General features: G+C 36.8%; 1 protein-coding gene across 1 annotated transcript in view; it reads right to left on the reverse strand.

Annotated features, from left to right (window-relative positions):
- The window catches only part of LOC136030041 (uncharacterized), a 50,420-nt gene extending 23,647 nt beyond the window's left edge, over nt 1–26,773 (reverse strand). The window contains exons 1-3 of the mRNA XM_065708660.1: nt 26,525–26,773; nt 13,689–14,025; nt 1,377–1,552 (exon numbers count right to left, since the gene is read on the reverse strand). Coding sequence (XP_065564732.1) covers nt 1,377–1,552; nt 13,689–14,025; nt 26,525–26,650 — 639 coding nt within the window. The 5' untranslated portion in view covers nt 26,651–26,773. The remainder of the gene's footprint in view (nt 1–1,376; nt 1,553–13,688; nt 14,026–26,524) is intronic.
- Nucleotides 26,774–27,038: the final 265 nt, after the last annotated feature.

Raw genomic sequence — 27,038 nt, forward strand, 5'->3', positions numbered from 1 at the left:
CTCTTACGACTCCACATATAGATTCCTATAATTTCTACGGTGGACGGCGTTTACTTCTTCCCCCGGAAAATACTCCCCCCACGGAAAATACTCCCAGAAAATATCTTCCCGGAAAATGACCCCCCCCGAAATGCATAGTCTTTTGGGCTGCTCGCCTGAAATTCTAAATGGGCAAGCTCCCCTATTGGGTTTTCATTCATGGATGCAGAAGATTTAGACTTATACATTGACGCAAAGTTCAGTGATTCGACGATTATATTGACGTTTGATCCGTGGGAGTCAAGTGAAATCAGTATTTAATTTTTTCCAGGATATTCTACCTGAGTTTCCTAACAAGAAAAGGTATTATGCCTGATGAGACACGTGAAAAAATAATGATTCTACTTAGCTTTTATCTAAGGGCACCTCGGGGAGACATAAGAAAGCTCCAGCCACCCCTATATCTGGAAAGAAAAAAAAAATACGAAGGTACAACGTTTCATAAGTTTGAAAAAAAAACACGAGACTTTCAGACTCAATTGATTTAAAAAAAAACTATTTCCGCAAAACAAGTTTTCAAAGAAAATTAAAGAGCTCCGTTAAGGCAACACTGAGCAGAAATAAAGTCAAATAATCTCCCAAGCGTAAAACCACCATAAATCATTATCAATAAATAAATGAAACTCACAACGAACAGAAATTACAATGAATAGCCGAGTCAAACTCAAAATTTGCAAAAATTAACGTGAGTAAGACTAATAACCGCCATGCCTTCTCAAGACCAGAGCATAATTTGCGCTTTATTGAAAAAAAACAAATGACCCTGGATTGTCAGTTTAATTGAGATATCCGGATACTTATTCCTTATAGTTTTGATAATTTTTTATTTAGGAAAGTAAGAAAAGTGAAAACATTTAAAACATATTTTGTTTTCAGCAATGCAAAATAGGTTCTGGTCTTAAGAAGGCATCGGAGTTATCAGCCCTACTCGTGATATTTTTGTTCGTTTTTTATTGACATGGTCTTTTCCACGGAAAAAAATTATGTTTAACATCTTTTCAGTTTTTTCTGTGAGAATCCATAGTCTTGGCTGATATTTGTATGTTGGAAAAACTTTTTCGCAAATTTTAATCCTGAAACAAACAGTATTTTTTTTTAAAGAGTGGACCACAAATAAGACTTTTATTCACTGCAAAGCAAATATTAGATTGTCACTAATTACTTTCCCCTCCTTCTTCAGATGCAATGGAATGACACGTATTCTCACTTCTTCAAAGTCGCCTATGGGCTAAGGATTAATGCCAAAAGCTAAAAAAATGATAAGAGAGAAGAGGTCGAGAGATAACTGATTAGTCAGTATCATAGTAGCAGTAAAAGATTGATTAACTTATACTTACGGGCAAAGTGGATCCTTTAGGGTGTCGGTACAAGCAAACCCCTTCATGTTTTGAGCTGCAATCCTCATTAACAATATCAGTATTTGAACTATTGTAATACCTAATGCCAAAACATTCCCTGTGATCCAGTCGTAGAAAGTTTCTTGATCCTTCCAGTTCTGTAACAGTTACCGAACCTTGAATCAAAAAGTGAATATAAGGATGAATAGGTTTGGAATAGCCATTTTCCCACTTTATAACAAAAATGTCAGCTAACAATTTACTAACAATTGTAGAATCCCCTATGCTATAATATTATCATTTTTATATGAAAAAATTCGGGGCCCCAAGCTGGTATGAACTAGGGGCCTGATATGCTAAGAGTTAGCCATTTCATTAGGTTTTATTCTAATGATTGATTCTTTTGAACTTCTTTTTAAGGTAATCAATAGATGGGCGAGGGTTTTTATTATTATTGTTGTTAATATTATGGGTGGCTCACCAAACTGAGTGAAGGCTCAGACCACCGAAGGCCCATTGTTTCCACGTCCAAATAAACCCAAATAGTGAAGGGAGTCCTTACCTAATTAGTCTTTACCATATATTTTGCCAGCTGTTGGTAATTATATTCAATTAGTATATCCCCAGCTTATCATTCAGTTAATGAAAAACTTTCAACGGATATAATCCCAGCCGATCATTCTGCAATTCCAAATCCTCTTGCTTTCCTCCAGCTATTTCAAGTTTTAGAAAAACTGGGGGATCAGATCTTTCTATCCGGGTGAGATGATTCCCAAAATTCAGAATACCTGTAGTGACTTCAGTAACCCTTCGTATTCCGAACTATTCAGCCTGAAAGAGCGCAAATTTGACAACGTGATAGCTGGTTGTCTCCTCATTAAAACCAAGGTCACTTTGGTATATCACTATTCGAGTCCCTGATTTTCCGTGAGATCGTGAACCATACACATAAAAGATGTTCTTCTCCACTTCATTTCTATCCATTCTGGTAACCTGAAATTGCCTTTCAGGTAATACCAATGGGAAGCTATCTTCCTTGGGCATTTGCAGGTACACGTGCATAAGCATTACTGAGTTGCAAATGTCCATATAGCTTTTGATTTTCCCAATTCATGTCTGCTATCTCTGGTCTGTTGATCAGCAGTCTGGACCCTGATATCACTTGTTATTGCTTCTTCTCTTGAATTTTTTTAAGCCAAAGTCCTATACATAGCTCCGTCGATGCCATGTCAGTTCCATGATCTCCGGATGTAATCATTAGTCAGGCAAGCCTTAGCATCCTTGCGAAAGGTGTCATGTTCCTAGTGAACAGTTAAATTGGTGCTGACTTCCAACTTTTCTCCACTATTCTTCATCCCTGGATTAGGAAATCAGAGACCTTTCTCTACACAGTGAGCTATCAAGAACAGCTGATGATAAAAATGATACACAGGTATGTATATTGAAATAATCTGGTAGATGGACTCAATATCCTTAGCTGCTCAGGTGAAGCTTACGAAAATGCCATAGGAATGGCTGATTTCCAAATGGAAGTTCAATCCTGTGTAAAAAAAAATATTATTGAAAAACTAAAATTCATTCATTGTGCTAAACATTCCTAAGCCTGTTGAAGTCCATTCTGCTTCAACTAGAAAAAGCTATACCACTTTTCTCGGAATCACTTGGCAAGTTTTCATGTTCTTTTCATCATCTGCCCAATCTCGTGGAGTGAAACAAATGGTCTAAACAAGATGGAGTGCCAGATATGAGGCCGTAAAAATGACAATGAATCACTATTCTTTGATTCGGGGCATTTTGGAACGACTCATAGATTTCTCAAACACAGACCTCCTGAAAGCACAATTATACGGTTTGATGTGACTATAGTGCTGGAGGTATTACAGTCTTTTTCGTTTTCGTGCTATCTTGGCTTTTGAAATTGGGTTATTTGACTTTGACAATTGCAACAAAAAGGTTTGATCCTAACTAATGTTTCAATATAACAAGTGCTTACTGAAAATAACTTCCTGGTTTCAACAACTTATGTAATTGGACAGTAATTTGTGTTCATTTGAGTGTCATTTCACGATAAAATCGACGCTTAACTTAATCTATGCTAAACTTAAGTAGGTTTTGCTGTACTACTTAATTGTTCTCCCTTGTATATTTTTTGCCTACGCTATGTATATTTGCATGCATCAGGACGGTAAACGTGTAACTGAACCCCCGTTTAATGAATCCCGTGCAAGTGAGCCCATTTAACTGGACCTTTATTCAACTGAGCCTCGAATTAACTCAACTACCATTTAACTCATCCCCCGTTTAAGGTTTAAGTCAATCCCTATTCAACTTCAAATCAAGCCTCGTACAATTCAATCCCCGTTTAACTCAGCCCCCGTGCAGCTCAGTTTCTGTTCAACTAAACACTCGTCCAACACAACCCCCCTTCAACCCAATCTCGTTTGACTCAAACCCCGTACAACTCAATCTTCATCCAACTCAAACCTCTTGTAAGACAACCCTCGTTTGTATCAAGCCCTGTTCGACCCAACCCAACCCAAGCCCAAAAAATAAGTTTGAGCTAACGCTAATTAAAGGCTCAAAATTTGCTTCTCGCTTTGATGGCTGTTCAAATATCATAATTAATTTATTTTAAAACGTGTGAATGCAGAGGTGGATGGGTAGTTGAATATGGGCCTTGGCTCCAAAATAAGACATAATGTTTTCTCTAGTCAGGCTTGAGGTTTGATAGGATGTAACCTCTATTCTAGGAATATACAATAGTAAGAAAGAATCTGAAGAAAAATTGAGAGCTATAGAAGAGAAGCCAAGGTTATGCAGGCTTTAAAATTTCATTCTGCGAAAGAAGGTTCCAAAAGGAGATTGCAATGGTAGCGATTGTTATACTTAGAAAAATGTTTGAATAGTGAAGCAATCTTCACTTTTATTTGGAACTTTTTGGCGAAGTATGCTAAATAACATCAAAACCAGTGACTGGTTAATGCACACCTTTATGGGGTGAAACAAATAAAACCCTAATTACAAGAACTTTGGATGGTTACCCATTTCAACGCCCTCCGATGTTCCAAATGACCCGCTAGTGCTGGAGAAAAACAGAGAGAAAAAGAAGACACGTCCGGGCATCAAGCTCTTTTTTGAAAATCCCAAGAAGTTGTTTCGTAATTAGTCAAACAGTTCGTGGTAACGAACTGTAGTAAGGAGCGACCCGGCTCAATAGTAACCGAAACTCTAAAAAATGGAATTTTGATATCAATTGTTAACTCAAAAGAATCGCCTTTTAATGTTGATTTTAAATATATAAGCTTCATCAAGATCAGTTATACCCATCAAAAGCTACAGGCCTAAGAAAATTTACATCATTTTGATTGCGCACCTTTGATTGCAATCAGAAAATAGGGGGAAACACCCCCTAAAAATCATACAATCTTAACGAAAATCACACCATCAGATTCAGCGTATCAGAGAACCTAATTGTATAAGTTTGAAGCCCTTACCTAAAAAAAGGGGAATTTCGCATTTTTTGCCAGAAGACAGATCACGGATGCGTGTTTATTTGTTTGTTTGTTTTTTTTCCCGAGGGATAATCGTATCGACCCAGTGGTCCTAGAATCTTGCGCGAGGGCTCATTCTAACAGAAATGAAAAGTTCTAGTGCCCTTTTTAAGCGACCAAAAAATTGGAGGGCACCTAGGCCCCCTCCCACGCTCATTTTTTCCCAAAAGTCACCGGATCGAAATTCTGAGATAGCCATTTTATTTACCGTAGTCGAACAACCTTATAACTATGTCTTTGGGGGCGACTTACTCCCCACAGTCCCAGTGGGAGGGGCTACAAGTTACAAACTTTGACCAGTGCTTACATATAGTAATGGTTATTTGGAAGTGTACAGACGTTTTCAGGGGGATTTTTAGGTTGGGGCGGGGGTTTGAGAAGAGGAAGATATGTTGGGCGAACTTTCCTTGGAGGAATTTGTCGTGGGGGGAGAAAATTTTCATGAAGGGAGCGCAGGATTTTCTAGTATTATTAAAAAAAAAAACAATGAAAAAATAAATATGAAAAAGTTTTTTAAACTGAAAGTAAGGAGAAGCATTAAAACTTAAAGCGAACAGAAATTATTACGCATATGATGGGCTCACCTCCTCCTAATACCCCGCTCTTTACGCTAAAGTATTTTTCGTAATTTCAACTATTTATTCTGCGGCTTTTGTGATTCAGGGGTCATTCTTAAGAAATTGGGACAAAATTTAAGCTTTAGTGTAAAGAGCGAGGTACTGACGAGGGGGTGAATCCCTCTAATATGTAATAAAAACAAGAGATTACAAAAGTTCGTACGTAAGCTAATTTATAAGTTACGTTTATCTTTTACTAATAAAAACATTCGTAAAAAATTAAAAGTTCTAGTTGCCTTTTTAACTAACCAAAAAATCACAGGGCAACTAGGCTTCCTCCACCGTTTCCTTTTTTCTAAAATTATTCGATCAAAATTATGAGAAAGCCATTTAGCAAAAAAAACTCGCAAATTTTATGTTAATTATTCCTCTGCGGGGAGCCAAAATCAAAATATACATTGATTCAAAAACGTTCAGAAATTAAATAAAAAAAAAGTTTTTTTTAGCTGAAAGTAAGGAGCGACATTAAAACTTAAAACGAACAGAAATTAATTCGTATATGAAAGGAGCTGCTTCCTCATCAACGCCCCACTCTTTACGCTAAAGTTTTTTACTGTTTTAAAAAGCAGATTTGAGAGAAAGAGTCAAACTTTAGCGTAAAGAGCGGGGCGTTGATGAGGAAGCAGCCCCTTTGATATACCAATTAATTTCTGTTTGTTTTAAGTTTTAATGTCGCTCATTACTTTCAGCTAAAAAAAACTTGTTTTTTTTGTTTAATTTAGTGTAGATATGAAAGTATATAGCATCTATCATTAACGATTCACTTTTGTATTTAAATGATTTTTTTTTCACATGGTAGTTTTCTTTTTTAAACTCTTTTTTCACTTGCAAATGGGACCGGGAAGGAGAATACTCAAAAGAGGAGGGGGTTTTACACATGAGTTTAAATGTTTTCGATTGTGGAGATTTTTAGTGGTAGACTTTTTGTGGTTTCAATCTTTTTACACTCCAGAAATAACACTAAAATTATATTTTGGTGTCATTAGGCATTATATGATAGTACTGCCATGAGGAAAGTATAAAAAGAGCGTAAATTCACTTATTAGCTTTCAAATAACCTGAAACAGCTCTTTTCGATGTTTTGATGCTCTATTACGAAAGTAAAACAGTTCAAAATAGGGATGATACCTTTTTAGTGACAGTGAATAGATATAAAATTTTTTAACTGGATATTTCGAACACATACACAGTGTTCATCATCAGCACACATGTTTGACTCTTTGCCACAATTCTACTTTTTAAAACAATTAAAAGCTTTAGCGTAAAGAGCGAGGGATTGTGGAGGGGACAACCCATTTCATATACGGAGTAATTTCTGTTCGTTTTAAGTTTTAATGTCGCTCCTTACTTTCAGCTAAAAAAATTAGTTTTTTTTATTTAATTATGAGAAAGAACGCACCTTTGATTTTAACATAATTCTTTCAAGCAGGGTTAAAAAAAACTTCAGTAGCCAACGATATTTTTCAAGTAGCAAGCATAATTTTTATGGCACTTGGTATTAACCAAGTGACATATAGCAATCGCAAATTCTCTCGGTCTGTCTGTCGGTCTGTCTGTCAGTCTGTCGGTCCCGGTTTTCCTACTTTAGACACTTCCAGGTAAGCTAGGACGATGAAATTTGGCAGGCGTATCGGGGACTGGACCAGATTAAATTAGAAATAGTCTTTTTCCCGATTTGACCATCTGGGGGGGAGAGTGGAGGGCTGGTTAATTCGGAAAAAAAGAAAAAATGAAGTAATTTTAACTTACGAACGGTTGATCAGATCTTAATGAAATTTGATGTTTAAAAGGATAAAGTGTCTCAGAGCTATTATTTTAAATCCTGAACGGATCTGGTGACATTGGAGGGGAGGGGGAATTGGGAGAAGTAAACCTAAACTCTTGGAAAACACTTAGAGTGAAGGGATTGGAACGAAACTTGGTGGAAAAATAAGCACAAGTCCTAGATACATGACTGACCTAACCGGAACGGACCAGCTCTCTTTGGGCCATTTGGGGGGGGGGTTAATTCTGAAAAATTAGAAAAAATTAGGTATTTTTAACTTATGAACGGATCTCAATGAAATTTTATATTTAGAAAGACATCGTGTCTCAAAGCTCTTAATTTAAATCCCGACCGGATCTGGTGACATTGGGGGGGGGGGGTTTGGGGAGGGGGAACCTAAAATCATGGAAAACGCTTAGATTGGAGGGATCGGGATGAAACTTCGTGGGAAAAACAAGCAGAAGTCTTAGATACGTGATTGACATAATTGGAACAGCTCTTCTCTATTGGGGGGGGGGGGGTAATTCTGAAAAATTAGAAAAAATGACGTATTTTTAACTTACGAAGGAGTGATCGGATCTTCATGTAGCTTCATGTTTAGAAAGATCTCGTAACTCAGATCTCTTAATTAAAATTAAATATAAAAAAACTAGTTTTTTTTAACTGAAAGTAAGGAGCGACATTAAACTTAAAACGAACAGAAATTACTCAGTATATGAAATGGGTTGTCCCCTCCGCAATCCCTCGCTCTTTATGGTAAAATTTTTAATTGTTTTAAAAAGTAGAATTGTGGCAAAAAGTCAAACTTTAGCGTAAAGAGCGAGGGATTGCGGAGGGGACAACCCATTTTATATAAGGAGTAATTTTTGTTCGTTTTAAGTTTTAATGTCGCTCCTTACTTTCAGTTAAAAAACTAGTTTTTTTATTTAATTTCTGAACGTTTTTGAAATAATGCATGTTTGGTTTTGGCTCTCCGTACATAAATTATTAAAATGAAATTTGTATATTAATTCTTTTTTTGGCTAAATGGCTTTCTCTTAGTTTTGATCAGACGATTTTGAGAAATAAGGGGTGGGGAAGGAGGCCTAGTTGCCCTCCAATTTTGCGGTTACTTAAAAAGGCAACTAGAACTTTTAATTTTTAACCAACATTTTTATTAGTAAAAAATATACATAACTTAAGAACTAACTTACGTAACAAACTTTTATATTCTTATATTTTTTATTATATATATGACAGGGTTTGTCCCTCGTTAATACCTCGCTCTTCACGCTAAATCTTAAGTTTTGCCTCAATTCTTTAAGAATGACCCCTGAATCAGAAAGGCCGTAGAATAAATAGTTGAAAATACTAAAAATACTTTAGCATAAAGAGCAAAGTATTTATCTCCTCCTAAATACCTCGCTCTTTATGCTAAAATATTTTAGAACCCCTCATATGCGTAATAATCTCTTTTCGTTTTAAGTTTTAATGCTACTCCTAACTTTCAATTTGAAAAAAAAAAAACTTTTTCATGTTTATATTTTCATTGTTTTTTTTTAATAGTAATGCTAGAAAATCCTGCGCCCTTTTCATTGAATTTCTCTTCCCCCAAGAAATATTCCTCCAAGGAAAGATCCTCCCACATAGCCCCCTCCCCTCAATCCCACACCCAAACCAAAGAAATCCCCCTGAAAACGTCGGTACACTTCCTAATAACCATTACTGTATGTAAACATTGGTCAAAGTTTGTAACTTGCAGCCCCTCCCCTAGGGCCTTTGGGGGAGTAAGTCATCCCCAAAGACATAGTTATTATGGTTTTCGACTATGCGGAACAAAATGGCTATCTCAAAAGTTTTATCCGTTGACTTTGGGAAAAAATGAGTGTGGGAGGGGGCCTAGGTGCCCCCCAATTTTTTGGTCACTTAAAAAGGGCACTAGAACTTTTCATTTCCGTTAGAACGAGCCCTCTTGCAACACTCTAGGACCACTTGGTCGATACGATGACCTTTGGGAAAAAAAACGAAAAAAAACAAACAAATAAACACGCACCCGTGATCTGCCTTCTGGCAAAAAATACGAAATTCCACATTTTTGTAGATTGGACCTTGAAATTTTTTTCTATAGGGTTCTCTGATACGCCGAATGCGATGGTGTAATTTCCGTTAAGATCCTATGAATTTTAGGGGGTGTTTTCCCCTATTTTCCAATGTAAGGCAAATTTTCTCAGGCTCGTAACTTTTGATGACAAAGACTAAATTTGATGAAACTTATATATTTAAAATCAGCATAAAAATTCAATTGTTTTGATATATCTTTTAGCATCGAAGTTCTGTTTTTTAGAGTTTCGTTTACTATTGAGCCGGGTCGCTCCTTACTACAGTTCGTTACCACGAACTGTTTGACCTCAACTGGATCCAGCGTCATTGGGGGGAGGGGCAGTTGGGGGGGACCAGAAATCTTAGAAAATACATAAAGAGGAGAGATCAGGATGAAACTTGATGGGAAGAATAAAAACCTGTCTAAGATACGTGACTGACATAACCGGAGCAGATCTGCTCTCTTCGGTGGAGTTAGGGGGGGGGGTATTCGGAAAAATGAGGTATTTGTAACTTACGAACGGGTCACCAGATCTTAATGAAGTTTGATATTTAGAAGGATCTTGTGATTTAAAGCTCTAATTTGAAATTCCAACCAGATCCTGTGACATTGGGGGCAGTTGGAGGGTGAAACCGGAGTTCTTGGAAGACATAAAAATTGGGGTATTTTTATCTTACGATTAGGTGATCGGATCTTAATGAAACTTGATATATATAGAAGGATCTTATGTCTCTGATGCTCCATTTTCGACTCGAATTGGATCTGGGGACAAAGGGGGCTGGAGGAGGGAAACAGAAATCTTGGAAAACGCTTAGATTGAAGAGATCGGGATGAAACTTGATGGGAAGAATAAGCACAAGTTCTAGATACGTGATTCACATAATAGGACCGGATCCGTTCTCTTTAGAGGAGCTGGGGGGTGTTAATTTGGAGAAATTAGAAAAATTGAGGTATTTTTAACTTAAGAACGTATGACCGGATGTTAATGAAATTTGATATTTAGAAGGAATTCATGTCTCAGAGCTCTTATTTCAAACATCGACCAGATCTGTTGACATTGGGGGAGTTGGAGGGGGAAATCTTGAAAAACGCTTGGAGTGGAGGAATCGGGATGAAGCTTGGTGTATAGAATAAGCAAATGTCCTTGATACGTGATTGACGCAACCGTACTGGATTCGCTCTCTTTGGGGGAGTCGGGGGGAGGGGTTCAGTGATTTGGCGAGTTTGGTGCTTCTGGACGTGCCAGGACGATGAAAATAGGTAGGCGTGTCAGGGAGCTGCACAAATTGACTTGATCAAGTCGTTTTCCCAAATTCAACCATCTGGGGGGCTAAAGGGAGAGGAAAAATTAGAAAAAATGAGGTATTTATAACTTACGAGTGGGTGATCGGATCTTAATGAATTTTGATATTTAGAAGGACATCGTGACTCAGAGCTCTTATTTTAAATCCTGACCCGCATTAAGCCTCTGATTTTCCTTTTAAATCAATCTATTGATTCTTAGAATTTTTTATAGCTCATACCATATGAGTTCTTGGCTTTTAGCTCTTCCTGCCTTGTCACAAGTACCATATGACCTCTTAGCTCTTGTTTCTGAAGGAAGTGGATTGAATAGAAAAATTTTACCAGAAAAACGCCGTGTTTTTGTGAGATTTACAACATATCTTAACTTTTAAGGGAGGGAGTTTTCCTTAAGAAAGTGGAATTAATTAACCCGAAATATTATCTTATTCGTCTTTTTTACTTTCGCTCTACTTCTATTGACTTATGTAATTCTAAAATTTGAACGTAGCAAAATATTCCCCAACTTAAAATATTTGTTAAGCATGAAACCCGAAAAGAATCTGGACTCACCACCATCATAAGTTTTGTAACCCGTACATTTCTCCCTCCTGACCAAGCATGATTGCGGATGGTTTTTCCAGGTACTAGATAATATCCTTACTCGGAACATGAACATAGTACTATAGAATATTTCTTTTTTTTGATACTTTGAAGGAAGCCACAAGAAAGGTTTTGTCACTAAAGACTAAAATAAAAATAAAGAAGTTTTTTTTTCAACTGAAGGCTAGGGGCAGCATTAAAACTAAAAAAAAATATAGAAAGTATTGAGTATATGAGGGGGATTGCCCCCTCTTCAACATTTCACTCTTCACGCTAAAGTTTTTCGACACTTTCAAAAAGTTACTTATTGTTCTTATCAAATGACCTTTATGTTTGAGGACTAGTTTTTAAAGAATTGGGAAAAAATTCAAGTTTTAGCGTAAAGTGTGAGGTACTGAGGAGGGGAAAACCCCCCTCATATACATAATAATTTCCATTCGTTTTAAGCTTCAATGTTGCTCCTTACTTTCAGTTGAAAAAAAACTTTCTTTAATTTAATTTCTGATCTTTTTTTTAAAAATAACGCCAGGAAATCTGGCTCCCCTTCTACAGAAAACACCCCTACCCACATACATATTCTCTGGGCAATTCAATTCTGGTGAAAATTCAGCCCCGGACTATTACTCTTAACATCTCCACGAGTAAAATTGAGTTGGTAAAGAGAAAGCAAGATATATAAAGGCAATTTTGTTTAGGAATTCTGGGAAATTCCCCCAGTATAAAATTTCCCCTGAAAAGTTCACCCCCTGGAAACTTCCCTTTCCAAGAAAAATTCTCCCCATGCATAACCCCCCAGCATAAGATTCGCCATCCTCACCTAAAAAATGTGTGCATAATTTCCTAAAAACAAATACTATACGTAAAAAATGGGCAAACAAACATAAAGATCTTTCCTGTCTTAAGTCTGTGGGTGTCTTGTTATTTCCAAAGACATAGTTATTGTTCCTTTCAATTATGGTGAACAAATAGCTATCCTCAATTTTGATTGGATGATTTTAGGAAAAAGTGGCATGGAAGGGGCCTAATTGCCTTCCAATTTTTGGTCACTTCAAAAGTGCACTAGAACTTTTTATTTCCGTTAGAAGGAGCCCTCTCCCGATGTTCCAGGCCCACTTGGTTAACACGATTACCCCTGAAAAACCAATAACAAATAAACACACATCCGTGATGTTTCTTCTGGCCAAAAAAAAAAAATACAAAATTCCACATTTTTGCAGATAGTAGCTTGAAATTTCTACACTAGGTTCTCTGATACGCTAAATCTGACAGTGTGATTCCCATGAAGATTATATGATTTCTAAAGGGTGTTTCCCTCTTTTTTGAAAATAAGACAAATTTTCTCAAGCACGTAGCCTATAATGGGTAAAATTACTCTTAATGAAACCTATGTAATTGAAATCAGCACAATAAGCCAATTCTTTTGATGTATCTATTAGTATCAAACTCTATTTTTCACAGTTTTGGTTACTATTGAGCCGAGTCACTCCTTACTTACAGTTCGTTACCACGAATTGTTTGATATTATAAATATACAAAGAATATTTTATAAAATTATAGCAATTATCCGTTATAATTTCTGTTATAATGCAATTTTCGTTATAATGAGCCCTCTAGCGACATTCTAGTTCCATTGGGTCGATACGATCATCCCTGGAAAAATAAGCAATAAACACGCATCCGTGATCTGTCTTCTGGCAAAAAATACAAAATTCCACATTTTATAGACAGGAGCATGAAACTTCTACAGCAATGTTTTCTTATACGCTGAACCTGATGGTGTGATTTTCGTTAAGATTCTATGACTTTTAGGGAGTCTTATCCCCTATTCTCTAAAATAAGGCAAATTTTCTCAAGCTCTTAACTTTTGATGGGTAAGTACAAACTTGATGAAACTTATATATTTAAAATCAGCATAAAAATACGATCTTTTTGATGCAACTATTGGTATCATATTTTTTTTTAAAGTTTCGGTTACTATTGAGCCGGGTCGCTCCTTACTACAGTTCGTTACCACGAACTGTTGCAAAACCAGGGGAACTGGGTACAGAAGATTAGGAGGTACAGAAAATATGCGTCTAAGGATTTTTTTATAACGAGAAATTTACAATTTTGGTCCCGGCCTGAGGAGTTTTCTAGCACAGTAGCTCCCTATCGCCACTTCATTTAAGAGAAAATTGAAATATCATCTTTGTGCCTTAGAACTTCAGAAAGAAGTTGATACTTTAGAATCCTACAATCTACTGTTTATTCTAATGATTACCTAGAATAAAGAGATTGATCACAAATTGAAAAAAAACGAAAATCTACTAAGAATAACAGTATCGATTAAAGTTCAAATTATCGATTAAAATCAGAAATAGCGTTCTTCTAGCATACTATAACATTCAAAGAATAGCCAATAAATGAATGGCTTACGATCTGGTGGTTTATATGTAGTATGGCTGTAGGGAGGTCCTCCTTCGATACTTCTTCTAATAGGTATCCAGTAAGTTCCAACTTTTTCAGATCGCAACAAAATATATTCAACAGTACGAAGCCACTCTTCAGCTTGGAAGTTTGATTCAAGGTCACTGTCAGTACCTGTGATGAATGGATCTCTACACTGACCAATCACATTTTCCCATGACCCAATTTCTGCTATTTTATAGCAGTAGCTATGGGTTTCAATAGGTGTTTCTTCTGCACCAACATCTATTAGATCGGAAATTAATGAATAACCTCTTGGACACCTCTTTGGAAGTTGGTTACAGGCCTAAAAAGTATGGTTACTTTCATAATGGTGCTTCAGATCAGATATAATAATTGATTTTCAGATATTATAACTATTAATAATAGGTGCTTCGGAGCAGAAATTAATGAATAGCCTCTTGAAGAACTCTGTGGAGATTGTTTATAGGCCTGAAAAGTATTATTGCTTTAAAAACGGTCGAAAGAGTTTATAAATGATTCGTAAAAAAAATCCCCGATATTTTTGACAAATGTAAAATTCACTTGAGCACGGAAAATGAAGAAATTACGCAATGCCATAGGAAACCAGGGAAAAAAACATAAGAATCTACAAATTTTCCCTCTTCGACGCCATTACGCGGATATTATCGGACTTATCTAAAGATAAATATTGACATATAATATAACTGATTGTACAAGAATTGAACCCTATCTCCCCCACCCCCCTTAGAAAAAATGAAGAGAAATTGAGATCGCTACAAAGTCATGGTAGTGAGTTCATTATGTCTGAGCAGAAATTGGAATATTCCACCATGTTCTATACAGCAAAAGCTTTACATTTTTCATGTCATTCAGCCGTTTTCTTTTTCTTTCGTTCTTCTTCAGGAAATAATCATCTTGCTCTATTAAGGCTCTTCTGTTCCTGAAAAGGCAGTTGGGCTCGAAAGACACGTGAAAATACAAAAAAAAAACTTCATTTTGGAATTGAATTATTTCAGTTATTATGTTATTAGGTAGAATGCGGTTATTAGGTCTTGCACTAATACGGACCAATAAACATACTGAAAAAAAGGTATTAATCACTTTCCATACCGGCTCGATAAGCAATTTTAAATAAGGTTTCTAATTAATTTTCTTTTTCACTTCCTGATTAATTTTTAGGCAAAAGTAGTTATTTTTAGACATATTAAGGATTTGTTAGCATTATTGTCTGTGGGTTATGTCTGTTACACTTTGTCTGTTACGCCAGATTATATCTTCTATATATATAAAAATAAGTTGTATGAATTTTTTGTGTTGAGGGTTTAAATGTAAAAACTGGGAATTGCATAAATATTTCGAAATATTTTGACAATAGATTAATGTAATTTGAAACCTTAAAAAAGATACTTAAATTTTGAGGTTTTATTATAAATTGTTGAGCTTTAGCAAGCTTGGCACGTGGAGATTTCTCCAACTGTCAATGTTATAGAATGTTACCAAAAAGCAAAACCAGGCTTGCGGTTCAAAGAGAAAGGGCCAGATTAGGAATGTGCAATTTACGTCAAAGAAGGCGTGTCGAGGAACTACCAGAGCAACGCGAAACCAGACTTGCTGCTAAAAGAGAAAGTAAAAAAAGAAGGCGTGTCGAGGAATCACAAGAGCAACGTGAAAACAGGCTTGCGGCTTCAAGAGATAATGCTAGATTTGGAATGTGCAATTTACGTCAACGAAGGCGTGTCGAGGAACTACCAGAGCAACGCGAAACCAGACTTGCTGCTAAAAGAGAAAGTGAAAAAAGAAGGCGTGAGCAACGTGAAAGACAAGAGCAACGTGAAAACAGGCTTGCGGCTGATAGATAAAGTAAGAAAAGAAAGCGTGCCGAGGAATCACAAGAGCAACCTGAAAATTATCGCATGGCATTCAGGTACAGCCCAGTGGATGATTATAGTAGATGTGTTGAAATCGGAACTATCTCTAAAATTTGTCCCTATTGCAAGGCCATGAAATTTAATGGTGGAAAAATGGGAATGTGTTGCGATTCAGGGAAAGTTAAAATTCCTCTACTGGCTGCACCCCCAGAGCCATTGAAGACTTTGCTTACTGGAACTACGACAGAAAATAAACGTTTTTTATCAAACATCAGAAAATATAACTCATGTTTCCAAATGACGTCGTTTGGTGCCCAAATCGAAAATCAAGATCAATTTATGCCTACTTTCAAAGTAAAAGGGCAAATTTATCATAGAGCAGGTCCCTTCTACCATTCTCAGGCGAGAATCATAAATTTTTACAATTGTACTTCATCAGTGATAGAAATTCTAAATTGAATACACGTTGCGAAATTTCTCCCAACGTTGAAAGGACAATCATTTCCCAATTGCAACATCTTTTCCACGAAAATAATAACTTAGTGCGTCTGTTCAAACCAGCCATCGATTTGAGGCCTACTGATACGCATAAAATTGTTATTTCCGCTGACAAAACGCCTCCTGGCCAACATGTGCGTAGATACAATGCTCCAACTATCGACGAAGTGGCAATTGTTATGGTCGGTGATCAGTTTTTACCTCGGGATATTATTTTTCATAAGCGAAACGCTCAGTTGGTAAGAATTGCTGAAACTCATCGAAGCTACGATGTCCTACAATATCCTATTATTTTTTGGGATGGAGCCGACGGCTATCACTTTAATATTAAATTGATGAATCCAGCCACTAAAAACGAAATGAATAAGAAATGCAGTGCAATGTATTATATTCCTATAGACTAATGATTCGGCAGGATGAAGACAATTATATTTGAAAATGCCGTCAATTGTTTCACCAATACGTCGTTGATATGTATGCAAAAATTGAATCAGAACGTTTGCTATATATCCGTCTGAATCAGACCAAGCTCCGCTCTGAACAATACATTCATTTGCGAGATGCAGTTGTAAATGACGGTAATACCACAAACGTTGGGAGATTAACGATTTTACCTTCGTCATATGCTGGCAGTCCCCGTCATATGCATGAATATGCTCAAGATGCTATTGCGTAGGTTCGTCTCTATGGTCGTCCAGATTTATTTATTACATTTACATGTAATCAATCTTGGGACGAGATACAGCAGATTTTACTTCAGGACAATCGGCGGTTCATAGACATGACATTACGGCCGTGTCTTCCGGCAAAAGTTGAAATCAGTGATAAACTACATAGTAAAACTTGAAGTGTTTGGGTCAGTGCGATGCTGGATGTACTCAGTGGAATGGCAAAAACGAGGTTTGCCACACACACATATACTAATCTGGCTACATAATAAAATTACTTCTAACGAAATCGATGATGTGATTTCCGCTGAAATACCAGGCAGTGACATGGCAATTGTTGGATTGCAGTCCGAAATCAAAGATATCGACAAAATCGCACAATATCAGGCTGGAAGATACATAAGCAGTAATGAAGCTGTTTGGCGAATTCTTTCATTTCCGATACATGAACGTAGTTCAGCTGTTGTTCACTTAGCGGTACATTTACAGAATGGTCAACGTGTTTATTTCTCGGAAACCAACGTGCAACAAAGAGCCCTGAATTCACCGGACACAAAGTTAACCGCTTTCTTTTCGCTTTGCAAAAATGATTCTTTTGCAAAAAAACTGCTGTATACAGAAGTGCCTTCGTATTACACGTGGAATACTAAAAATAAAGTATTTGAACGTCGAAAACAGGGTAAGTCAGTCGACGGCCAACCTACCATCTTCAAAGATACCACGATAGGAAGACTCTACACCGTTCACCCCAATCAACATGACTGCTTCTTTCTACGCCTGCTTTTGGTACCCGGTCCGACGTCCTTTGAGTATTTGAGAACTGTAAACGGTATGACACTTACCGTAGTGCATGCCAAGTTCTGAATTTATTGGAGAATGACCAACACTGGGACAACTGCATCAATGACGCGTGCGGAACGTCAGCTCCAAGTCAAAGTCGTGCATTGTTTGGAATCATTCTAACAACTTGCTCTCCTTTAGCTCCTACAGAGTTATGGGGGAAATATAAATCGAAAATGTCCGAAGATATACTCCATCGAAAACGGTTAGAGACGTCAGATATGACTTTTGATTTTTACATCAGAAATTTATAACTACACTTTAGTTATTATAGAAGATTTGTGCGTATGTATGGCAAACAAACCTCTTCAGGATTTGGGAATGCCTTCACCTAACCGTATCGCTGCTGTTTCGACATGTGTAGAATTCGATCGTGAGCAAAGTTACAGTACGAATGATTTATTGTTGCATGTACAAAATAACATTTCCAAGTTAACGTCGGAACAAAAAGACATTTATGATACGATAATGCATTGAGTCGATAACAACGTTGGAGAAATTTTCTTTTTGGATGCGCCAGGAGGTACTGGTAAAACGTCTGTGATAAAACTGATTCTGGCATCAATTCGATCAAAAAATGATATAGCGTTGGCAATTGCATCGTCCGGAATAGCCGCAACGTTGCGGCCTGGTGGAAGAACTGCTCATTCCACTTTGAAATTGCCTCTGAATTTGCATTCTACAGAAACTCCCACGTGCAATATTTCCAAATCATCTGGGATGGGTGAAGTATTGCAGCAATGCAAACTTATTATTTGGGACGAGTGCACAATGGCACACAAAAAATCGCTCGAGGCTCTGGATCAATGTTTGAAAGATTTGCGAGGGAATTCGAAACTCTTTGGCAGCACATTAATATTGCTTGCGGGAGATTTCAGGCAAACATTATCTATAATACCTAGATCAACCCCTGCAGACGAAATGAATACTTGCCTGAAAAAGTCTAAATTATGGGCACACGTAAAAACATTAAAATTAACTACAAATATGCGTGTCCGATTGCAAAACGATGACTCTGGTCAAACATTTTCAGATCAATCGCTGGCAATTGGAAACGGAAAGCTCCCAGCAGACTCAATTTCAGGACGTATACAACTACCTGCTGAATTCTGTAATTTAATGACGTCCAAAAATTAATTGATTGAAAAAGTATTTCCGAATATTCTAAACAATTATAAAAATAATAAATGGCTAAGTGAAAGATCGATTCTTGCACCCAAAAATATAGACATCCACGAAATCAACAATATTGTTTTGACCAAGATTGGAGACAGGGCAGTCGTTTACAAGTCAGTCGACACAGTTTTGGAACCAAATGAGGCGGTTAATTATCCATCTGAATTTTTAAATTCCGTGGATCTTTCAGGGCTTCTACCACACGTGCTACAACTAAAAATAGGTGTACCAATAATACTATTAAGAAATATCAGCCCACAAAAGCTTTGCAATGGCACGCGACTTGCCGTAAAAAAAACAATGGAAAACGTAATAGAGGCAACAATCTTGACAGGACCTTTTGAGGGTGAGGCTGTTCTTATTACTCGCATTCCCATGATTCCAACGGATCTGCCTTTTCAATTTAAAAGATTGCAACTTCCAATTCGATTAGCATTTGCAATCACCATCAACAAAGCTCAAGGTCAATCATTAGAAAAATGTGGTATAGATCTTAATACTGATTGTTTTTCCCATGGATAATTGTACGTTGCAAGTTCGAGGGTCGGTAAACCTGACAATCTATTTATATGCAGCGACAATTGGACAGCAAAGAATGTTGTATATTCGCAAGTTTTACGCAGTTAATTTGTATTGTATCTATCTATCTATCTATCTATATAAAGAAGAGTTGTGTGTATGCATGTTTGTTTGTTTGTAAAAAGAGCGTTTGCATATGACGTCATTATTAGTACATAAGGCTTTGTATATGCACAGACAATGGGAAAGCCAAGAATGTTGTATATTCGCAAGTATTACGTAGTTCAAAACACATATATAAATCTATCTATATTCATAGGTGGTACACAGGGACACAACTACAATGGCACGTAACTAATATGGCACGTAACGACTTATGCGCACGGGGGGGCTTGGGGGGGCGCGAAGCGCCCCCACCAACTAGGTGTTGGGGTGGCGCAAAGCGCCAAAGCGTGCCGAGGAATCACAAGAACAACAAGAAAACAGGCTTGTGGCTGATAGAGAAAGTAAGAACAGAAATCGTGCTGAGGAATCACAATATATATATATATATATATATATATATATATATATATATATATATATATATATATATATATATATATATATATATATATATATATATATATATATATATATATATATATATATATATATATATATATATATATATATATATATATATATATACTAGCTGTTGGGGTGGAGCTTCGCGCCACCCTAACACCTAGTTGGTGGGGCACTTCGAGCCCCCCCAAGCCCCCCCCCGCGCGCGTAAGTCGTTACGCGCCATATTAGTTACGCGCCATTGTAGCTGTGTCCCTGTGTCCCACCTGTGAATAGAGATAGATATAAATATATATTTTTAACTACGTAAAACATGCGAATATACAACATTCTTCGCTGTCCCATTGTCTGTGCATATAAATAGCATTTATATTCCCTGTGTCCCGGTCGTCATTTGTGTCCTGGTGTCCCAGTTTGTATTTTCTCTTTGAGTGTCCTGGTCGTCACTTATATTCCCTGTATCCCAGTGTCCCGGTCGTCATTTGTGTCCCGGTGTCCCGGTCTGTAATTTCTAGTCAAACAATCCCTGTGTCTCAGTCGTCAATTATATATCCCGCCTGTGCCCCCGGCGTCCCCGTTGTAGTTGTGTCCCTGCGTCTCGGTCGTCATTTATATTCCCGGTCGTGATTTGTGTCCGGGTGTCCCAGTCTGTAATTTTTCTTTGAGGTTCCTGGTCGTCATTTATATTCCCTCTGTGTCGGTCGTCATTTGTGTCCCGGTCTGTAATTTATCTTTGAGTGTTTTTTCTTTTTAGTTTTTTTTTTAGTTTTTTACATTTTTTCAGTTTTTTTTTCTTCTTTATTTTTCAGCGTCACTATGAAGTACATATCGCCGAACCTTTGTTTTTTAACTTAAATCTGGTAGGCATTGATGACCTTATCCAAGTCAAAATCCCAAACCCAATCATCATCGCTATCATTTTCAGTTTTGATATGTTTTGACTCTCGCTTTCCAGGTGGATTTTCATCTAACTGCGCGGTTTTGCGTTCTTTAGCCGCAAGCCTGTTTTCTTGCTGTTCTTGTGATTCCTCGGCACGCTTTCTTTTCTTACTTTCTCTATCAGCTGCAAGCCTGTTTTCTTGCTTTTCTTGTGATTCCTCGGCACGCTTTTTTTTCTTACTTTCTCTATCAGCAGCAAGTTTTTTGGCATAGACTCTTTGAGCAGCTTCCTCGGCTGTTGCCATTGTAGGTTCTTCAGTCATTTTACAATTAAACATTTTTCCGTGAACCCATGTCTTAAATACCATTAATGACGTCACCGTCATAGCAAAAATGACGACAACTAACTTCATGACGTCAGTCGACACAGAAACATGACGTCACCTGACAGACAGACACACAGACAGACAACTTATTTTTATATATATAGATATATATATATAAGCCCCCCTGCGAGCGTAAGTTGTTACGCGCCATATTAGTTACGTGCCATTGTAGTTGTGTCCCTGTGTCCCACTACAGGTTTACCGACTCTTGAACATGCAACAAATAATTGTCCATGGGAACAACAATCCGTATTCAGATCTATACCTCATTATTCTAATGATTGCACTTGAGTTTTGTTGATGGTGATTGCTAATCAAACATTCCCTGTGTCTCCATCGTCATTTATATATCCCCCTGTGCCCCCACCAGCGTCCCCGTTGCAGTTGTGTCCCTGTGTCCCAGTCGTCATTTATAGTCGACAAACATGACGTCAGTCAACACACAAACATGACGTCAGTCGACACACAAACATGACATCAGTCGACACACACGTCCCAGTCGTCATTTGTATCCCGGTGTCCCATTCTGTAATTTATCTTTGAGTGTCCCGGTCGTCTTTTTTTTCTTTTTTCTTTTTAGTTTTTTTTTGTAGTTTTTCCCTTTTTTAGTTTTTTTATTTTTATTTTTTTAGTTTTCTTTTTCTCCTTTAATTGTCAGTTATTTTCCTTTTTTTAGTTTTTTTTTCTTTTTCAATTTTTTTGTTTTTTATTAGTTTTTATTTTTTTTCTTTTTACCTTTTTTTTAGTTTTTTTTCTTTTTTAGTTTTTTTTCTTCTTTTGTATTAATGCTAAAGCCAACATTCGAACCTGGAACCTCTCGGACCCAGAACCTCGGACCTTCTCTGTGTCCCCGACTGTTTTGTAGTTTTTACCTTTTTTTAGTTATTTTTATTAGTTTTTAGTTTTTTTTCTTTTTTAGGTTTTAGTTTTTTACCTTTTTTTACTTTTTTTAGCTTTTTTTTTTATTTTTTTTTGTAGTTTTTGTAAGGTTTGAACCTGGAACCTCTCGAACCTAGAACCTGGAACATACCGCGTTACCAAAACAGCTACATCAGCTTGTATACTTTCGTTTTTGAATTGGTGTACGATGAAATAATTCAGACGTCATATGCGGACAGACGGACAGACAGACAGACAGACATAACCCACAAACAACTTATTTTTATATATATATTATATATATATATAATATATATATTATTTTATATAATATATATATAAAAATAACATAAAAAAACACCTAGTTGGTGGGGGCGCTTCGCGCCCCCCCAAGCCCCCCCCGCGCGCGTAAGTCGTTACGCGCCATATTAGTTACGCGCCATTGTAGTTGTGTCCCTATGTCCCACCTGTGAATATAGATATATATATATACTAGCTGTTGGGGTGGCGCTTCGCGCAACCCCAACACCTAGTTGGTGGGGGGCTTCGCGCCCCCCCAAGCCCCCCCGCGCGCGCAAGTAGTTACGCGCCATTGTAGTTGTGTCCCTGTGTCCCACCTGTGAATATAGATAGATTTATATATGTGTTTCAAACTACGTAAAAATTGCGAATACACAACATTCTTGGCTTTCCCATTGTCTGTCCATATACAAAGCCGTATGTACTAATAATGACGTCATATGCAAACGCTCTTTTTACAAACAAACAAACATGCATACACTCAACTCGTTTTTATATAGATAGATAGATAGATAGATACAATACAAATTAACTACGTAAAACTTGTGAATATACAACAGTCTTCGCTGTCCCATTGTCTGTGCGTATAAATAGATTGTCAGGTTTACCGACCCTCAAAGATGCAACATACAATTGTACATTGGTAAAGCAATCTGTATTAAGATCTATACCGCATTTTTCTAGTGATTGCCCTTGAGCTTTGTTGATGGTGGTTACAAATGCTAATCGAATTGGGAATTGCAATCTTTTAAATTAAAAAAGCAGATCCGTTGGAATCATGGGAATGCGAGGAATAAGAACAGCCTCACCCTCATAAGGCCCTGTCAAGATTGTGGCCTCTATTAGGTTTTCCATTGTTTTTTTTTACGGCAAGTCGCGTGCCATTGCAAAGCTTTGGTGGGTTGATATTTCTTAAAAGTATTATTGGTACGCCTATTTTTAGTTGTAGCACGTGTGGTGGAAACCCTGAAGGATCTATGGAATTTAAAAATTCAGATGGATAATTAACCGCTTCATTTGGTTCCAAAATACAAATTAACTGCGTAAAACTTGCGAATATACAACATTCTTCGCTGTCCAATTGTCGCTGCATATAAATAGATTGTCAGGTTTACCGACCCTCGAACATGCAACGTACAATTGTCCATGGGAAAAACAATCAGTATTAAGATCTATACCACATTTTTCTAATGATTGACCTTGAGCTTTGTTAATGGTGATTGCAAATGCTAATCGAATTGGGAATTGCAATCTTTTCAATTGAAAAGGCAGATCCGTTGGAATCATGGGAATGCGAGGAATAAGAACAGCCTCACCCTCAAAAGGCCCTGTCAAGATTGTGGCCTCTATTAGTTTTTCCATTGTTTTTTTACGGCAAGTCGAGTGCCATTGCAAAGCTTTGGTGGGTTTATATTTCTTAAAAGTATTATTGGTACGCCTATTTTTAGTTGTAGCACGTGTGGTGGAAACCCTGAAAGATTTATGGAATTTAAAAATTCAGATGGATAATTAACCGCTTCATTTGGTTCCAAAACTGTGTCGACTGACTTGTAAAGGACTGCCTGGTCTCGAATCTTGGTCAAAACAATATTGTTGATTTCGTGGACGTCTATATTTTTGGGTGCGAGAATCGCTCTTTCACTTAGCCATTTATTATTTTTATAATTTTTTAGAATATTCGGAAATACTTTTTCAATCAATTAATTTTTGGCCGTCACTAAATTACAGAAATCAGCAGGTAGTTGTATACGTCCTGAAATTGAGTCTATCGTATCATAAATGTCTTTTTGTTCCGACGTTAACTTGGAAATGTTATTTTGTACATACGACAATAGATCATTCGTACTGTAACTTTTTTCACGATCCAATTCTACACATGTCGAAACAGCAGCGATACGGTTAGGTGAAGGCATTCCCAAATCCTGAAGAGGTTTGTTTGCCATACGTACGCACAAATCTTCTATAATAACTAAAGTGTAGTTATAAATTTCTGATGTAAAATCAAAAGTCATATCTGACGTCTCTAACTGTTTTCGATGGAGTATATCTTCGGACATTTTTACTTATATTTTTCCCATAACTCTGTAGGAGCTGATGGAGAGCAAGTTGTTAAAATGATGCCAAACAATGCACGAATTTGACTTGGGGTTGACGTTTCGCACTAATGGGGAATATGGAACAACCCACTGGTTATCTACTTCGATGGTGGTACCGTTGCCATTGTAGGTTCTTCAGTCATTTTACAATTAGAAATTTCTCTTTCAACGGTCTTCTTACAATTAAAAATTTGTCTTTGAACGATATTCTTAAATACCTGTGTCCTGGTCGTCATTTATATTCCCTGTGTCCCGGCCGTCATTTGTGTCCCGGTATCCCAGTCTGTAATTTCTCTTTGAGTGTCCCGGTCGTTATTTATATTCCCTCTGTCCCGGTCGTCATTTGTGTCCCGGTCTGTAATTTCTCTTTGAGTGTTTTTTCTTTTTAGTATTTTTTAGTTTTTTACATTTTTTCTTTTTTCAGTTTTCTTTTTCTTCTTTATTTTTCAGCTTCACTATGAAATACATATCGCCGAACCTTTGTTTTTTAAACTAAAATCTGGTAGGCATTGATGACCTTATCCGAGTCAAAATCCCAAACCCAATCATCATTGCTATCATTTTCAGTTTTGATATGTTTTGACTCTCGCTGTCCAGGTGGATCTTCATCTAACTGCGCGGGTTTGCGTTCTTTAGCCTCAAGCCTGTTTCCTTGCTGTTCTTTTGATTCCTCAGCACGCTTTCTTTTCTGACTTTCTCTATCAGCAGCAAGTTTTTTGGCATAGACTCTTTGAGCATCTTCATCGGCTTTTGCCATTGTAAGTTCATCAGTCATTTTAAACTTAAACATTAATAGATTTCTACGTGAACATATATGTCTTAAATATCTTTAATGACGTCACCGTCATAGCAAAAATGACGACAACTAATTTCATGACGTCAGCCGACACAGAAACATGACGTCACCTGATCCACAGACAGACAACTTATTTTTATATATATAGATAGATAGATAGATATATATATATATATATATATATATATATATATATATATATATATATATATATATATACTTTTTAGACTGAGAGATGCTTTGGACAAAGTTATAAGAGAAGAACAGTGCGGTTTCAGAAAAAGTAGAGGATGTGTCGACCAAATTCTTACTCTTTGATTAATAATTGAGAAGTGCCTTAGTTGTCAAACACCTTTGGTCCTCAGATTTATAGATTATGAACAGCGTTCGAGTCTGTTGATAGAAGAGCTTTAACAAAGTTCTTACTTTTACATGGTATACCAGAGAAATACATTAAAGTGACTAGTGTTATGTACAAGAATAATACTGCTGTGGTTAAGTTGGGAAATGAGGTTCGTAGCTGGTTTTATATTAAATCAGGAGTTAAGCAGGGTTGTGCTCTATACCCTTTTATATGGATCATTTTGATGGGCTTTGACTTAAGGAGCACAAGAAATGCAATGGGAGATCACGAAATCAATTGGAGAGGAAAAACTCCTGGACTTAGATTATGGTGATGATTTAAGCATCTTAAATGAATTTGTGAGCAAAATAAATTACTTTTTAGAGTTTTAGCGAAACCATGGTGCTAGAATAGGCTTGAAAATTGATGCTGAGAAGCCTAAATCCCTAAGACTAGGCATAAGTGAAGATAAAAAGGTGACATTAGATCACGAAAATATTGATCAGGTGGGTATATTGGAAGTATTATTAGTAAAGACGGTGGGAGGAGTGAGGATGCTAAAAGTAGAATAGCCAAGGCTCAGTGTGTTTTATCACAATAAAGTCTGGAAGAATAGGAAGATAAGTCTGCAAACCAAGATTAGTATATAAGGTGATCAACTCTATGGCTGATAAAAAGATGATCAAACGGATGATGGAAAGTAAAGAATATTTGAGAAGTCTTCAATAAGAATGGATGGGGTGAAAATGCTTGTTTTCACAGGTTAAAGTTCCCTTAAAACACGTCCTTGACCCTCAGCACGTCAGTTTATCAAATCCCACTTGAATCATGTATATACGCAAGGGGTAGTCTACCGCGCCCCCTAAATATGGCCGGATTTGTACAAATTTCTAACATTTTGCTATATATTCGTACAATTACTACGAGTATGTCTGCCTTGAATAATATTATTGACCACTCCAGGGACCTAGACTTGATAATGTATTATAACAACTGTTGAGCTTACCCTAGCTATACTTCCATCGTAGCACATTGCTTGAGCGAAAACACAATAAAATTCAAAAAAACTTAAAAGAAAAAGTAACATTAGGAGCATGTTTGAAATTTGAAAGGCGTCTGTGTTTCTTCTCATCTTGTTTTTTGAATATTTGCATAAGAAACCGCAACTTCCTGAGTTAGAAGTTGTTTACCAAGAAAAAACTAAATCGTTGACAGACTTTGTAAATACGCGATACAGAAAGAAGAGGCGTATTTAGGGAAAAATTTTGAAGGCATGCAACCCAATTTGAAAATCCAATTGCAAAAAAAGGTTCCTAAACGTATCAGACAGAACATGTCTAAGCATAATTATAATATTTGTAGAGGATACCTGACCTCCCATACATCCCCTTTCTTTAACGCAGAGAGAGTTAATTCATTTCATTCCTCAAGCCTGATTTCTAACAACGATTTCAACTAAGCTTAGAACTTTTAGTTTACTTTTTTAACGTTTTTGAATTGTTGTAATCCTTTGTCAAAAT

The sequence above is a fragment of the Artemia franciscana genome, chromosome 8, assembly GCF_032884065.1.
Source record: "Artemia franciscana chromosome 8, ASM3288406v1, whole genome shotgun sequence".
Taxonomy (NCBI): domain Eukaryota; kingdom Metazoa; phylum Arthropoda; class Branchiopoda; order Anostraca; family Artemiidae; genus Artemia; species Artemia franciscana.